General features: G+C 41.8%; 1 protein-coding gene across 1 annotated transcript in view; it reads left to right on the top strand.

Annotated features, from left to right (window-relative positions):
- The window catches only part of LOC139374512 (Usher syndrome 2A (autosomal recessive, mild)), a 267,344-nt gene that overhangs the window by 70,108 nt on the left and 179,797 nt on the right, over window positions 1–17,439 (top strand). The window contains exons 23-26 of the mRNA XM_071115513.1: window positions 3,452–3,614; window positions 3,825–3,972; window positions 10,217–10,368; window positions 11,238–11,385. Coding sequence (XP_070971614.1) covers window positions 3,452–3,614; window positions 3,825–3,972; window positions 10,217–10,368; window positions 11,238–11,385 — 611 coding nt within the window. The remainder of the gene's footprint in view (window positions 1–3,451; window positions 3,615–3,824; window positions 3,973–10,216; window positions 10,369–11,237; window positions 11,386–17,439) is intronic.

Below are 17,439 nucleotides of genomic sequence, written 5' to 3'. Positions count from 1 at the left end.
CAGGACAATAACCTAAAATACCAAGAAGTTTCCGAGTGGCCGTGTTACAGTTTTGACTTAAATCTCTATGGCAAGACTTGAAAATGCTTGTCTAGCAATGATCAACAGCCAATTTGACAGAGCTTGAAGTATTTTCAAAAGAATAATGGACAAAGGTCTTAGATGCGGCAGGTAGCCTAGTGGTTAGAGTGTTGGGCCAGTAACCAGCAGGTAGCCTAGTGGTTAGAGCGTTGGGCCAGTAACTGAAAGGTCGCTCGATCGAATCCCTGAGCTGACAAGGTAAAAATCTGTTGTACTGCCCCTGAACAAGGCAGTTAACCCACTGTTCCTAGGCCGTCATTGTAAATAAGAATGTGTTCTTAACTGACTTGCCTAGTTAAACAAAGGTGAAATAAAGACTCACAACTGTAATTGCTGCTGAAGGTGATTCTAACATGTGTTGACTCATGGTTGTGAATACCTACGTAAAATAGATATTTCTGTGTTTTATTTTCAATTCATTTGCAGAAATGTCTAAATACATGTTTTCACTTTGTAATTTTCAGTTATTGCGTAGATATTTCTGTGTTTTATTTTCAATTCATTTGCAGAAATGTCTAAATACATGTTTTCACTTTGTAATTTTCAGTTATTTGAGTTCAGGCTGTAACACAACAAAATGTGGAATAGGTCAAGGGGTGTGACTACTTTCTGAAGGCCCTGTATGTGCACCACGGTTCTTTCTGCCTGCCCCTTCCTCTCTCTCCCTTGCACTGGCAGCATCGCTTTAGTGGAAACCAAGACAGTTCTCAGGGCAGGCCTGGTTGTCGCGTCGTCTGGGACAATTTTAGCTAACCACAACCCTTTCCTAACCTTAACCGAATTCTCTTAAACCTGCCTCGTTAATTCTCCTAACCTGCTGCGTAATTTCTCCTACCTGCTACGAAAAGTCACTTCTGCTCGTCAAAACCGGCAGACCTACCCTGAGAATAGTATTGGTTTCCACTAATGCGATACAGCCTCGTGCTAGCTCACCTGCTCTTTCTCTTCGCCAATGATGTGAGTGTGTGTTCAGTCTTCAGTCTATTGAGTGTAGAATACCCTAACCTACTCATTGATGATAGGCAATGCTTTACTGAAGTTGTACAGTAATGGTAGTACATCTGAAAGAGACATACCGAGAGATCCACGCCGTTGCTAGCAGTAGCAGTAGCAGTAGCAGCAGAGCTGCATTGTGAATTAACATGCTATTTTGTTCATTCTTATTCTTGTTTTAATGGAAAACCAATAACAAAAAATTGCTGTTTTAACTTTAAGACATTTTTGTATTTGTCACATCCCTAAGACAAGGACAAGGAGAATACATAGAGGACATAGGAGTACACACACAAAGCGAGAGAGAATTTTTTTTTTCAAGGGAGACTGGTGAGAGGAAGAAGTGGTGAGAGAAAGAAGTTGAGAGGGATTAGATATTAGAGAGAGAAAAAATAGTAGTTTTGCTGTAATTTGACATTAAAGATTCTATATCTCTCGCTCTGTTTCTCTCCTTTGATGCTGTAGCTGTGGCCTGTGAGCTGAGAGGTACTGCCTTGTTAGCAGAATCCTAATAGGCAAGGTAGAGGGATCATACGTGTTCAATATTCTTTTGTTGTGTTGCAATCTGCCTGTGAGAAAGGTTGAGAGGCCTGCCTGCTGGATATGCACAAAACAATATCAGCAGAAACACATTCTCCTCTCCCCCCTGCCCTCGCTTGGCCAGCACACGCGTACCTACACAGGCGAACACGCACACTTTTCTGTCCAATGCACGCTTACACTACACACATCAGATATAGTTTTTCCTATGGCAAAATCTCACTTTGTTACCCTTTGAATTGAATATACTGGAGCTTTTAATAGGTGTCAATTTCACATTTATATTAGCCTGTATTATCTGTTTGCTCTGGATTTTCTCCTGAGTTGTTTCTAGCCCTAGTTTTTAAATAAATTATAAAATCATTGTTTAAAAACTCCTCTCTGGTTTCACTACCTACAATGATAGAATTAATTACTGCCACTATCGACAGTATACATGAGCTGAGTAATGTGATAGATTGGTTAGTCAGGCTCATTGTACAGTAACACACTCATCAGTCATACCAACCACTGGATACATTCATCACTTCTCCAAATGGCTCACATTGAAGGTGGTCCTAGGGGGGCGGGGTCTCTCCTGAGCCCTGGGCCAATTAGAAAAATGTGTGGTCCTAAGGTGGTGCCTATTGGGTCTTAGGCCAATTAGAATTGTAAGTGCTCCGAACGGAGTGGCCTTCAATGGGGGTGTGGGCCTATTAGAACAAGAACACATAAATGCCAGTAATGTTTGGGAAATGAATTATTGTTAATAACATAGAAAAATATATGTGTCCGGTTTGGTTTGTGTATTGTGGTGCTTTGGTGTTGAGTTGGTGCAGTTTTTTATGGGGTGAGGTTTCACTGGGGTTTTGTTGTGGTTTTAAGCAGATAGCGTAGTGGTTAGAGTGTTGGGCCAGTCACCGAGAGTTTGTTCTTACCTGACTTGCCTAGTTACATTTAAAAAATAAGATGTCTCAATAAAGAGCATCACAAGTCAAGTCTCTCTGTTTCTCTTTCTCCTTGATCCCTCCTCAGATAGTGGTGTCCTCTGTTCTATATTTACCCAGCTAGTACATAACGTTCTGAGAACTACGGTATATGTTGGTGAGAGTGTGGTTGTCCTATGGTTATTTTGCATACAACTTTCCGGGAATGGTTCTTTGGAACATTCTCAGCAAATTTATAGTAATAACTTTCTTCTGTGGGAATTTCAGTACTTCAGTATAACGTTTCCTACAGGTTTCTTCATGGTTTTATTCTATTTAAGTCATGTTCTCAAATTGTTCTGAGAATGTTAGGAAACTTTCCATAAAAACCACAATGAAACTTTAGTAACGTCTAGAGAACATTCTAAGAATGTTATTTAAAAACACATATATACATTATGTTCTCAGCATCAACAAAACCCTCTATCTTGTTAAGTTTGTTCAGGTGTGTTGGCCGCACCCACTAATCGGCCACACCTGATCTTAATGAGTGCCTGTTTAATTTAAATGGGCTCTGTTTGAATAGACTAAAAGGAACAGCTGTGTATGCATAAAAAACATGGCATGCTAGCTCCATCCTGGTGGCGCAGTGGATTAATTCCATGGATAGAAAACAGAAAGTTATAGGTTTGAATCTCACTGATGCTGTGTCACAAAAAAATAAATGTGTTTTCATGATTAATGCCTAAGGAAACTCATTTCCACGTGTCCTATTTGTGGAGTAAAAAGTTGATCCAAAATAATCTAGTAGTGTTATTTAACGTCTTATTGAAACATTCAGTGAAAGTTTTAAGGAAGTTATTCAACAACCTCCAAATAACCTATAATTTCCATTCCCCGAGCGTTAATAAAACCTCCCTCCCTCCCTCCAGGTGGTCTCGTCCTGAGCAGGTGAATGGTGTGTTAGAGTTCTACAGTGTGTACCTGTCAGTAGAAGGGGAGGAGCCAGTGTGTGTGTATAACAGCTCGGAACTGTTTGAAGACCACACCCTCCGTAACCTGACACCAGGCACCACCTACAGCTTCACTGTCACTGTGAGTACACACACGTACACTCTCAGTTATATATGAGGATTCCATTATACTGTATCATGTGTTACATTTAATATCTCATTATTAAATGCATTAATGTTATTACATAACTTTTTGTGTCCAAACGAAACACTCACCTTTATCTTGTAAACCTTGTTTCCTGTGTGTATGCATGTTTATACATGTGTGTGTGTGTGTTTCCCATGTGTTTAGGCGTGTACAGGGGGAGGCTGTTCCTTCAGCCCACCTAGCGAGGCTCACACAGAGGAGAGCACCCCTGAAAACATCCCTGCCCCCTACGTCACTCCTCTCTCCCCCCATGCCCTCAACATTACCTGGACACCCCCAGACACACCCAACGGTAAAGAGGTGAAGGGTTATGATGGGGGTGAGAGGGGGGTGAGGAACAATTGATAATTGATTAGCGTGACAGAGAAACATTGTTTACCATTGGCTGTATAAATTCATATCATATGTACTAGATATATAGTGCCTTCGGAAAGTTTTCAGACCCCTTGACGTTTTCCACATTTTGTTAGGTTACAACCTTATTCTAAAATTGATTAAAAAAATAAATAATTACTCATCAATCTACACGGCAGGGTAGGGGGGCAGCAGGGTAGCCTAGTGGTTAGAGCGGTGGACTTGTAACCAGAAGGTTGCAAGTTCAAACCCCTGAGCTGACAAGGTACAAATCTGTCGTTCTGCCCCTGAACAGGCAGTTAACCCACTGATCCTAGGCCGTCATTGAAAATAAGAATTTGTTCTTAACTGACTTGCCTGGTTGAATAAAGGTCAAATAAAAAAAAACACAATACCCCATAATGACAAATTAAAAACAGGTTTTTATGAATGTTTGCTAATTTATTAAAAATAAAAAAACTGAAATATCACATAAGTATTCAGACCCTTTACTCAGTACTTTGTTGAAGTACCTTTTGACGGTGAGTACAGCCTCGAGTCTTCTTGGGTATGACGCTACAAGCTTGGAACACAATGGGAGGTTCTCCTATTCTCCCATTCCTCTATGCAAATCCTCTCAAGCTCTGTCAGGTTGGACAGGGAGCGTTGCTGCACAGCTATTTTCAGGTCTCTCCAGAGATGTTTGATCGGGTTCAAGTCCGGGCTCTGGCTGGGCAACTCAAGGACATTCAGAGACTTGTCCCAAAGCCACTCCTGTGTTGTGTTGGCTGTGTGCTTAGGGTTGTTGTCCTGTTGGAAGGTGAACCTTCGCCCCAGTCTGAAGTCGCGCTTCCTAGCAGGTTTTCATCAAGGGTCTCTCTGTACTTTGCTCCGTTCATCTGTCCCTTGATCCTGACTAGTCTCCCAGTCCCTGCCACTGAAAAACATCCCCACAGCATGATGCCGCCACCACCATGCTTCACCATAGGGATGGTGCCAGGTTTCCTCCAGACGTGACGCTTGGCATTCAGGCCAAAGAGTTCAATCTTGCTTTCACCAGACCAGAGAATCTTGTACCCAAACTAGTTGGTCAATTAAAGGATCATAGGTGGAGGGGAAGTTGGACAGGGATGACATACTGAGGTACACACACTTTGTATTTGTACGTACTCCTCCAGCTCGACACATTGACAGGGACGTTTTGACAGTGCAAAAATGGGAGATGTTTACCAAAATTGAGGGAGGCTAGTCACAGCACTCAACATCTGTTCTGGAATGCTGCACACGTCACAGACACTTTTAGATACGTGATTGTCAAAGTATTGTGAATATGGAGGGAGAGAGAGAGTGAAAGGGAGAGAGACAGAGTGAGGGAAAAGAGAAAGAGAGAGAGGGGGGAGAGAGAGAGAGGGAGAAAGAGAGAGATGGGGAAGAGTGATAGAGAGAGATAGAGAGCAAGAGAGAGGGGGGAGAGAGAGCGATAGAGAGAGAGAGTTGGTAAGAGCTTGCTGCTTCTTTAAGTGGATGGCAAGTGCTCTCTTTTGACTGAAGCTGTGAACTGCAGGCTGGGAACGCATAGGAGAGAGCTGCCTAGACATGATTTGTTTCTAAAAGTTCACCTTTTTTTTTATTTGGTGTAACATAGCTCAGGTACAAACGCTGACGATCAGTTATTTAGTAGACTCTCTTATCAGAACAATGTATGGTAAGTGTATTCAACAAAGAGGACAGGATGTCTTAAAAAACAGAACATCACACATACATTTGCTCTGAGTTAGATAGGAAATCTAGTTGTTGGTAGGAGGAATGCCATCTGTAGCAACACGTGTTGTCAGGGGATGCTCAAAGACAGCACCACGATGTCCACAACGATGTCTGTATTTCTTGACAACAATAGAAAGATCATAAACTATGTGCAGTCACGGTATGGCTTGGTACATGCTCTTAGGAGAAAATACACAGCTTAAAATGAAACTCGCTCTAAATTTGTTCTTGACAAAATTGTATGGTAATCAATACTCTTACTTTAACAGCAAAAATATATATTTCCAAAATAAATATGTTCGCTTTCGTGCTGAAAATGTTGATGTCTAACAAATGTATACATTGTTTTATTCAAACACTTTAATTGTATTTGTCTCCCAAATAAATACATTTGGTTCAAAGATCACACTACTTTTTGTAACCTTTCCATCAGAGTTGAGCTCAATTCAGAATGTTTGAATTGACTCCCATTCAACTCATGAGTTGAAAATAGAACATGAGTGTTTCATTGAATCTGACAGGTATACTTCCAGATACCAAGAATATATTACTTTTCTCTGGAAACAATGTTCATATACTCATTTAACCTTAGTGCTTAGAATAGATCATTATATTTTCTCGACAAAAAATGCAGTTATATTAGACCCTACCATATATGTTGTGTTTTGTATTCTAATGCCACAATCTGTGATTGGTACAAAGATTTTGCAGACTTGTACTTTCTGGATACAATGTAAACCCTATGATATCACTTATACTGTATATGCCTCTTGACCGTCAAACTACTGATCATCCCATTATAACCGCCCAAAAATGTTTTGTTTTATTTCAATGTTTCCAAACAATACAAATGTCAACAACCCATTTAAAACTTATTGGACAATTGCTCTGTCACTTAGCATTAGCCTAGCCTAGCCTAGCCTTGTTTACTGAAACGTTAGCTGAAACTCAACTTGATGCTGAAGACGCAGCTAAGCTAATGACAGAGCTATTTTGCCCAACAGTCCTTGCATCAAAAGCCCCCTTAGTGAATTAGACGGGTGGTACGTATCATTATTCAGATTACAGCTCTAAGCTTCTTGTGACGGAGTAGCCATTGGGTGTTGATTTTCAAATGATGGTTCTGATGCATTCCAGGAGATGGAGTATTTTCCACAAATTGAACTAAATGTAAGTGATTCATGAAATGTAACTTAGAATATTTGAATACAGATTTTGTTTTCCTTGATCATTCATTTTAAGAGTTTGTCATGAAAATATATTGTTTCAACGATCTTTTCTACTTCTGTATATAACGACATGGTGTTTTATGTAGATGGAAATTTGTATAGACCACACCTAATATAGAACAGAAAAGGCATTTGAATTTAACTGAATTTCACTGAATTCAATTATATTTTCTTTCATTCAAATTCAAATTGCATTTCTGTATCCTGTTTAACCCTTTACACTCGTGGGAATGGTCCTATATGTACAGGGCTAAATGGAAATGTTTCCTACAGAAGAAATATGAAAAGCATATGCACAACCATAGTAGTAATTGAAAGGGAAAAGTTTGTAGAGTATGGGACCATTATTATTATCATCTGACACATTTGACATTTACTGTGCTTTTTGCCGCATTTGTTGATAAGGAAATCTGAAAATTCTCTGAATACCTTCAGTAGCGTGATAAGACTATTCATGGAAAATTTGGGGCAGGCGCAACATAAAACCAAAATATTACAAGGGTTTGAGTGAGTAGTCTACCTGGTGTCTCCAAGTGTCCACACTCCTCTCCAAAGTGTGCAAAGTTCATAATACTTTTAATACACTTTTATGACTCAAAGAAGAGTCTTCAACTATAAGGTGCTGTTTTGAGCTCTCCAAGCTGTGCCTTTTATGAATTAGAGAAAACACGCTGTAGTTATTTTGTTTGGAACACAACCCTGCATCCCCACCATCACACAGTTACTGTTGTTGTTTACGCAGTCCAAAAACAGGCCATTATAAATCGCAATCTGGGTCACTAGCTGCGTTATAAAATATGATATTACAGTGTTAGGCTTTCACAATGCAATTCAGGCACATTTTCTTTCCAATAGACAAACACAGACTCATTGTGTTCAGGACAACCCAGGGTATGACACCATGGCATCTGGTAACTGTACATCAAACACAGACTCATTGTGTTCAGGACAACCCAGGGTATGACGCCATGGCATCTGGTAACTGTACATCAAACACAGACTCATTGTGTTCAGGACAACCCAGGGTATGACGCCATGGCATCTGGTAACTGTACATCAAACAGAGCGACCATCAACGTTGACACTGTAATATGACATGAAATGTGAAGTGCACATTTATTTGTAATTACCTCATCTTTCTAAATACATCCAGTCCTCTTCATTTACAGCATTTCCCTCACTCAGACAACAAAACATTTGCAAAAGTTGCCCAATTAGCGGGAGGGATTGGGGCAACCTCTTGCCGTGGGCGGTGCTGAAGTTCAGGACGTCTTGTCAGTCAAAACTCATACAGCGCTGTGAAGAGCAGAGCCAGAGCCCTGATGTCGTGTATAGCATGTTACTGTACAGCCACTACGTTCCAATTTAGGCATTTGTCAGTGCCCAAATCAACCCCTATACAGGTTAAGGGTTAAGTACTTTAATTAAAATTCAAGAATTGAATTGGAATTTACGAGGCATTCTCTATTCAATTCTGATTTGATTCCAACCCTGCTTCCCATTCATAAAAAGCCAAATTCAGTTTTCTTTTCCCTTTAACAGATTCTCTGGGTGTTTTGTATCCCTTTTAGCTAGCGTTTATGAAAGTAGTGCTCACTTACTACGTCACGTATGTGCAGATACTGTATGTGCAACACATCATTGGTCTCGCTCTGTCACTGAAATGGCAAGGGGCTGGAACTCAATTTTGCTAGGGGGCTGGCTCACGTGGGGGGGGAATGTAGAGGAAATGTGGCTGCACAGCTTCCAGTGAACAGTCACTTTCAAACTAGGGATGTTGTGGGTAATTAAATTAAAACAGTAATTCTGCTCATAGATTATGCATGTATGAACTGCACATTGACACATTCAGTCCAAAGTGGGAGGTTTAAAAAAAACTTAGTAGTAGCCAAAGTTCCAGAGCATGTCTTTAATGCTCAGTAAAACCTTGCAGTTTTGTCATCTCAATAAGAGCCTTTAGAATACACAGTTTCACATGTTCAGTGTGTTTATAGTGTAAACGATGTGTAAAATGTGTGTATAATGCATAGTGTGTATAATATAGTGTGTATATTATAGTGTGTATTATATAGTGTGTATATTATAGTGTGTATTATCTAGTGTGTATATTATAGTGTGTATATTATAGTGTGTATATTATAGTGTGTATTATATAGTGTGTATTATATAGTGTGTATAATATAGTGCGTATTATATGGTGTGTATATTATAGTTTGTATTATATAGTGTGTATTATATAGTGTGTATTATATAGTGTGTATATTATAGTGTGTATTATATAGTGTGTATTATATAGTGTGTATTATATAGTGTGTATAATATAGTGCGTATTATATAGTGTGTATATTATAGTGTGTATTATATAGTGTGTATATTATAGTGTGTATAATATAGTGTGTGAGCATTTGGCTCCGTAAACCCTCCACGCCTATTAGACGTGATAAATGACAGCCTTGCTAATCTGACAGCCATTTAATATGAAAAAAAACTTTCAACACAATTACCCGATTATCTCACACTTAAAACCCCTTCAAAAGGCTTTAATTCTTCTCAAAGAATGCGTTGTACTATTCGTCTGGCTGCTCATAATGTGGAGTCAATATGGAGTCCATATGATTTGCTTGGTTCCACACCACTAGAAGTCTGTCTGGAGGAGTTTTTCCCAATTTTCCTGGAGATTTGTTGGCTAATCCCACTGGGGATTAAAGTGTGGGAAACATGGAGACAAGCAGGAGAATAATCCTGTTATGTATTAGGCTTCACATCAACCTGGGCTTATTACAACACTCTCACAACTCTGCAGCCCAAATGGCACCCTATTCCCTATTTAGTGCACTACGGCTCCTATAGGGCTCTGGTCAAAAGTAGTGCACTAATTCGGGAATGGGATGGCATTTTGGATGCACACCAGCTGAATATGGGACATTTTACGTGTGGAGATGTATTACTGTCAATTTCTTTACACAGACGTGAAATGGTTTTCTCTGGGCAGACGCATAATTAAAACAGAATAGGTTCTTACCACAAACATGATCTGTTGAGCCCTGTATGGAGGAAAAAGAGACATGCTGTTTCCTTATGAGGCTGTAATAACCTTAGGATAATTCCTTGTGATTGGTTTACTGACGTGTGTGTGTGTGTGTGTGTGTGTGTGTGTGCGCGTGCGTGCGTGCGTGCGTGCGTGCGTGCGTGCGCTTTCCTCTCCTCTAGGAGTGATCAGCAGCTATGGAGTGTGGATGAACGGTGTGCTGGTCCAGAACTCTACCTCCCTATGGTTCTCTGTTGACCACCTGTCTCCCTGGAGTCTACACAGCTTTAGAGTACAGGCCTGCACCGCACAGGGCTGTGCCCTGGGACCACTGGTGAGTCACATACACACACACACACATACACATGGATATAATCGAACACATTCACTGTCACGCACACACACTTGCACGTGGTGTCTGTGCACTAAGCCTTTAGTTGTGTACGGCAGCTGGCAGGCATTATAAAGGTGATTGATTCTAGGGTTCAATAAATGGCCGTCTGGTGACGATGACATTTGGGAGAAATGCCACTCAGGGAGTCAGGGCCTGGGATGGGCTGGGCCAATATGGCTAAACGCAGCACTGCCAACAGGGCACTGCACAGGCTGAAGAGGGGAGGGCAGGATGAGGCACAGAGGGGAGGGGGCTAGAGGATAAAGGAAGATAGCAGGGGCAGTGGAGGTTGAGGGGCAGTGGAGGTAGAGGGGCAGGGAAGGTAGAGGGGCAGTGGAGAGGGAGGGGCAGGGGAGGTAGAGGGGCAGGGGAGGTAGAGGGGGAATGGAGGTAGAAGGGGGAGGTAGAGGGAGGGGAGGTAGAGGGGCCAGGGAGGTAGAGGGGCAGGGGAGGTAGAGGGGCAGGGAAGGTAGAGGGGCAAGGGAGGTAGAGGGGCCGGGGAGGTAGAGTGGGAGGGAAGGTAGAGGGGCAGGGGAGGTAGAGGGGGGGGACGGGGAGGTAGAGGGGCAGGGGAGGTAGAGGGGACGGGGAGGTAGAGGTGCAGGAGAGGGGGAGGGGAGATGTCTGCGATTTTTTAACTGTCTGTAAAAGCACTGATGATGATGATGATAATAATAATGTGTCTTTCCTTGCGTGTGTGTTTGCGTGTGTGTGTGTGTGTGTGTGTGTGTGTGTGTGTGTGTGTGTGTGTGTGTGTGTGTGTGTGTGTGTGTGTGTGTGTGTGTGTGTGTGTGTGTGTGTGTGTCCAGGTGGAGAGGCGTACGTTGGAGATGGCCCCAGTAGGTCCTGTGGTGCTGGAGGTTGATAGTGAAGGACCTACCTCTCTCAGGGCCAAGTGGAGCCAGCCAGCCACACCTAGTGGGAACATCACCTATACACTACTGTACACACACACAGGTAACACACACACACACATGAATGTACACACACACACGTACTGTACACAGATAGAGGTTACTCACACACAGTACTCTATACAAAACTAGGTAACACAGACAGTTTGCACACTTGGTAAATATTTGCTTTAAAGTGATTTCTATAATGAATTGGTATAAAGATATAATGCCCACTCAACAACAGCCTACTAAGCATGACAGCAATAAAGATTGCCTCTCAAAAAGCGACAATGAAATAATAATAATAATAACGACAATGAAATTAAGACAGAATGGGCTATTTGGCCTGTTTGTAATTTGCGTGGTGTGTATTGTCAGCGGTATTCGGTTGTAAAATGTGCTTATTTGATGAAAGTTCTAGACAGGGGTTAAGTGCCACTTCACTTGGTCAGCTTCTGGCCTGGACTCACAGAGTAATCATCATAGACACACGCGCGCGCGCGCAAGCACACACACACTCTCTCCCACACACACCCTCTCTCACACACACCCTCTCTCACACACACCCTCTCTCACACACACCCTCTCTCACACACACACTCAATGAAGCAGATATACACTCCACTACGTATTTATTTGCACAGTGAAGCTAAAACGTTTAATTTGTCTTTATACTCCAGCATTTTAGATTTGAGATCAAATGTTTCATATGAGGCGACAGTCCAGAATGTCACCTTTTGTTTGAGGGTATTTCTTTACATATTATCAGTGTTTCTCTGTAACTTTCTCACTCATTCGCGATTCATGTATGATATCCGTAATCATAGTAGCATCCACAGGAATGTAGAGGTGTTCTGAAACATATTCTATTCTTTTTTACAATGCAAGTGAAATGACACAATACAATATTTACCATTAATTTCTAATGCATCCAAAAAGTTTGTAGAGTCACAAACTTGATGTAGTTATTGTGTGCTAGAAATATGGGATCAAATACTAAACTTTTAACTACTTTAATACACTATAAGTTAATTTTTCAGAATACTTAAGAGTATTCAGACCCCTTGGATTTCTTCACATTTTAATGTGTTACAAAGTCAGATGAAAATGTATTTAATTGTCATTTTTTTGTCAACAATCTACAAAAATATGTGTTAGACGAACCTTTGACATGGATTACAGCTGTGAGTCTTCTTTGGTTAGTCTATAAGAGCTTTGCTCACCTGGAAATGTAGAATATTTGCCCAATATTCTTTTCAAAATTCATAGGATATCATGGGATATCATGGGATATCATGGGATATCATGGCTAGACAGTTTCATGTCTTGTCAAAACAGGCCACTCAGGAACATTCACTGTCTTCATGCTAAACAACTCCAGTGTAGATTTGGCCTTGTGTTGTAGGTTATCATCTCCCAGTGTCTGGTGTAAAGCAGATTGAACCAGGCTTTCCTCTAGGATTTTACCTGTGCTTAGCTCCATCCCGTTTTTTTTTATCCTGATAAACTCCCCAGTATTTGCCGATGTCAAGCATACCCATAACATGATGCAGCCACCACTATGCTTGAAAATAAGAAGGCAGTTACTCAGTGTTGTGCTGTGTTGGATTGGCCCCAAACATAGGAATTTTCATTTAATTCAAAAAGTGTATTCCTTTGCTATGTTTTTTTTGCAGTATTACTTTAGTGCCTTGTTGCATACAAGATGCACGTTTTCCAATATATTTGTATTTTTCTTTTCACTGTCATTATTGTGGAGTCACTACAATGTTGTTGATCCATCCTCAGTTTTCTTCCATCACAGCCATTGAACTCAGTAGCTTGTTTTAAAGTCACCATTGGCCTCATGGTAACACTCCTGAGCAGTTTCATTCCTGTCCTGCAGCTCAGTTCAGAAGGACGACTGACTGTATCTTTGATGTGTCTGGGTGGTTTAATACATCATCCACAGCATCCTTATTAACTTGACCATGCTTAAAGAGATAATCACTGTCTGATTTGTTATTGTTACCCATCTACCAATCACTGGTCTTTGAATCTGTGCTTGAAATTCAATACTTGACTGAGGGAAAGGGGATATGTCACGGTGCAGTTGTTGTGGGGGTTAACTGCCTTGATCAAGGTTAGAACAGCAGATTTTTCCACCTTGCCGGGACTGGGATTCAAACAAGCAACTTTTCGGTTACTGTCCCAAAAGTCTAACTGCTATGCTGCCTACCTCTCAGACCGACCTTACAGCTGTTGTATGTATGGGGTACAGAGGAAGGGTTAGTCATTCAAAAATCATGCCAACCCTATTATTTCACACAGTCCATGTAACTTGTTAAGCCAAATTTTACACCTGAATTAATTTAGGATTGCCTAAACAAAGGGAAAAGTATTATATTTTAGTTATGATTATTATTATTTTTCTTTAAAAAAATATTTAAAAAATCTTCCACTTTGACATTACAGAGTATTTTGTGCAATTGTTGACAACAAATTACAATTCAATCCATAACAATCTTTCATTTCTAAATGGTAAAACAGCTATGTATGAAAGCACCCTCAAATAAAAGGTGACATTCTGTACTGTCGCCTCATATGAAACATTTGATCTCAAATCCAAAATGCTTGAGTATAGAGCCAAATTAAAAGTTGTACCTTCACTGTACAAATAAATATGGAGGGGAGTGTATACCATTTTAGGGGATAGAGCCAGAGAGGAGAGTGGAGAGTGAGACAGAGAGGGGAGAAGGCACACGAGGAGAGCTAGAGGAGGACAGTAGATAGTCGGGGGTAGTAATCAGTGTGTAGAGATGGTAGTGACCTCTCTCTCAGCGAGCAGAGAGACCTGTGTGTTACAGCACTGCTTTGATGTCTCCTTCACACAGGAACACACAGATTAGAAGGAGGGATGAGAGCCAGGGAGGAAAGAGAGAGATGGAATATTGCTTTATCTACCCCTTTGATATACACTGCCTTTATCTGCGTGTCGAGGTCTGTGTGTGTGTGTGTATGTGTGTGTGCGTGCGTGTGTGTATGTGATGTAGAAGATTGGGTAGATGTGCATGTCTTAATATTCAGGACCTTTCATTTCCTGTCAGCGTGCCACAGTAACCCTCTCTGTGTATCCATCACAGGCCTCCTCTCCCTTCCCATCCTCTCCTCCTCTATGTCCAGACTAAGGGCAGAGTGGCAGCGTAATGATCTTTTACATGTTAGTATGGTAGTAAAACTGGCCCTTATGTCACAGCCAGCCAGGAGGGACCTATTACATATGACAGGCCCGATCAACAGACACACACACACACACACACACACACACACACAGTGTGATGGCGAGAGAGAGAGTTCTCTCTCTATTCTCCCTGACAAGGCTGATCAAGAGGCCCAGACCAAGCCAAGCATTATTAAATATTGACTCATGTTGTGATTTATGTAGAGCTGTAGGAAGAAAGCTCTTTTTAACCACTCACTATTCCTCACTGCTGAAAATCAGCCATCACTCTCTCTCTCTGTCGGGAAATACAGAACATGAACATGGCAACCTTTTACTCATGAAAGAGGGAGTGAGAGGGGGAGAGAGAGCGAGAGGGAGAGAAATCGAGAGGGATATAGATAAGTAGATGGAGAGAGAGAAGGAGAGAGAGAAAGGAGAGAGAGAGAAAAAGAGTACTTGCACTTCAGAAATCTGAGACGGATGCTTTCATGTTAGCGTTTCATTTTACAAACTGCCAACAGCAGACTAGGTAAATTGGAAGCAATTGTAAGATTTAGAAAGCGGACCAGGGACGGGGAGTTGGGGAGAGAGAGGGCTGTCTGGGGAATCCAACTCACGTTAATTCATTAAGCTTGTTTATTTTTGCTTAAGCTGTGAAATGTTATCAGTTTTTTTTTGCCTTTCTGTGTTTTCAGAGGTAATAGAAGATGAGGAGTTGTGCCAAGTTAGCAGTATGGTATCACAGTAGTCTCACTCTTTCTCCCTCTCTTTCTCCTTCTGTCTCTCTCTCCTTTCCTCTTTCTTTATCTCTCTCTACATCATTATTTTATCTCTCTATTTCCCTGACTCTCTAACCGTCCATCTTTCTATCTGTTTCTCTCTCTGTCTCTTTCTCTACGCCTCTCTCTGTCTCTTTCTCTACACCTCTGTCTGTCTCTCTCTCTGTCTCTTTCTCTACACCTCTGTCTGTCTCTCTCTCTGTCTCTCTCTACGTCTCTCTCTCTGTCTCTTTCTCTACACCTCTGTCTGTCTCTCTCTCTGTCTCTTTCTCTACGCCTCTGTCTCTCTCTCGGTCTCTCTCTCTGTCTTTCTCTCTGTCTCTCTCTCTGTCTCTCTCTACGTCTCTCTCTGTCTCTTTCTCTACACCTCTGTCTGTCTCTCTCTCTGTCTCTTTCTCTACGCCTCTCTGTCTGTCTCTCTCTCTCTTTCTCTATGCCTCTGTCTCTCTCTCTGTCTCTCTCTACGTCTCTCTCTCTACGCCTCTCTGTCTGTCTCTCTCTGTCTCTCTCTCTACGTCTCTCTCTCTGTCTCTCTCTCTACGTCTCTCTCTACGTCTCTCTCTCTACGTCTCTCTCTCTACGTCTCTTTATCTCTCTCTACGTCTCTCTCTGTCTCTCTCTCTGTCTCTCTCTACGCCTCTCTGTCTGTCTCTTTCTATGTCTCTCTCTACGCCTCTCTCTCTGTCTCTCTCTCTACGTCTCTCTCTATGTCTCTCTCTCTGTGTCTCTCTACGCCTCTCTGTCTGTCTCTCTCTACGTCTCTCTCTATGTCTCTCTCTCTGTCTCTCTCTACGTGTCTCTCTCTGTCTCTCTCTCTACGTGTCTCTCTCTCTACGTCTCTCTCTGTCTCTTTCTCTACGTCTCTCTGTCTGTCTCTCTCTCTGTCTCTTTCTCTACGTCTCTCTCTCTGTCTCTCTCTCTGTCTCTTTCTCTACGTCTCTCTGTCTGTCTCTGTCTCTTTCTCTACGTCTCTCTGTCTGTCTCTCTCTACGTCTCTCTCTCTGTCTCTCTCTCAATTCAATTCAATTCAATTCAAGGGCTTTATTGGCATGGGAAACATGTGTTAACATTGCCAAAGCAAGTGAGGTAGATAATATAGAAAGTTAATATATAAAGTGAAAAACAATACAAATTAACAGTAAACATTACACATACAGAAGTTTCAAAACAATAAATATCTACATCTCTCTCTCTGTCTCTCTCTACGTCTCTCTCTGTGTCACTCTCTACGTCTCTCTCTCTACGTCTCTTTGTCTACGTCTCTCTCTCTACGTCTCTCTCTCTACGTCTCTCTCTCTACGTTTCTCTCTCTCTCTTTCTCTACACCTCTCTGTCTGTCTCTCTCTCTATGTATCTCTCTACATCTCTCTATGTCTCTCTCTACATCTCTCTATGGCTCTCTCTATGTCGCTTTCTCTACGTCTAAGTCTCTACGTTTCTCTCTCTGTCTCTTTCTCTACGCCTCTCTGTCTGTCTCTCTCTCTATGTCTCTCTCTACATCTCTCTATGTCTCTCTCTACATCTCTCTATGTCTCTCTCTACATCTCTCTATGTCTCTCTCTACGTCTCTTTCTCTACGTCTCTGTCTATACGTTTCTCTCTCTCTCTTTCTCTACGCCTCTCTGTCTGTCTCTCTCTCTGTCTCTTTCTCTACGCCTCTCTGTCTGTCTCTCTCTCTGTCACTCTCTACGTCTCTCTCTCTGTCACTCTCTACGTCTCTCTCTCTGTCTCTCTCTACGTCTCTCTCTCTCTCTTTCTCTACGTCTTTCTCTCTGTCTATTTCTCTATGCCTCTCTGTCTGTCTCTCTCTCTGTCACTCTCTACGTCTCTCTCTACGTGTCTGTCTCTCTCTCTACGTCTCTCTATGTCTCTCTCTACGTGTCTGTCTCTCTCTCTACATCTCTCTCTACGTCTCTCTCTCTGTCTCTCTCTCTACATCTCTCTCAACCTTCTCCAATTCCTCTCTCCCCTATCCGAACCCCTTTCTCTTCCCTTCCTACTCTTTCCCCTCCCTCTTCCTCCCCTTCTCCCCGTCCTCTCTCTTTCCCTCCCCCTCCCTTTCCCTATAGGTCCAGTGATATCTAAGTTAAATTAATTCCTATTTAATGTGTGCATGGGGCTGTATATCCTTAGA

This window comes from Oncorhynchus clarkii, chromosome 19 (genome assembly GCF_045791955.1).
Source record: "Oncorhynchus clarkii lewisi isolate Uvic-CL-2024 chromosome 19, UVic_Ocla_1.0, whole genome shotgun sequence".
Taxonomy (NCBI): domain Eukaryota; kingdom Metazoa; phylum Chordata; class Actinopteri; order Salmoniformes; family Salmonidae; genus Oncorhynchus; species Oncorhynchus clarkii.
Note: the sequence above shows the minus strand (reverse complement) of the source record. Positions and strands in the feature narration are given on the sequence as shown.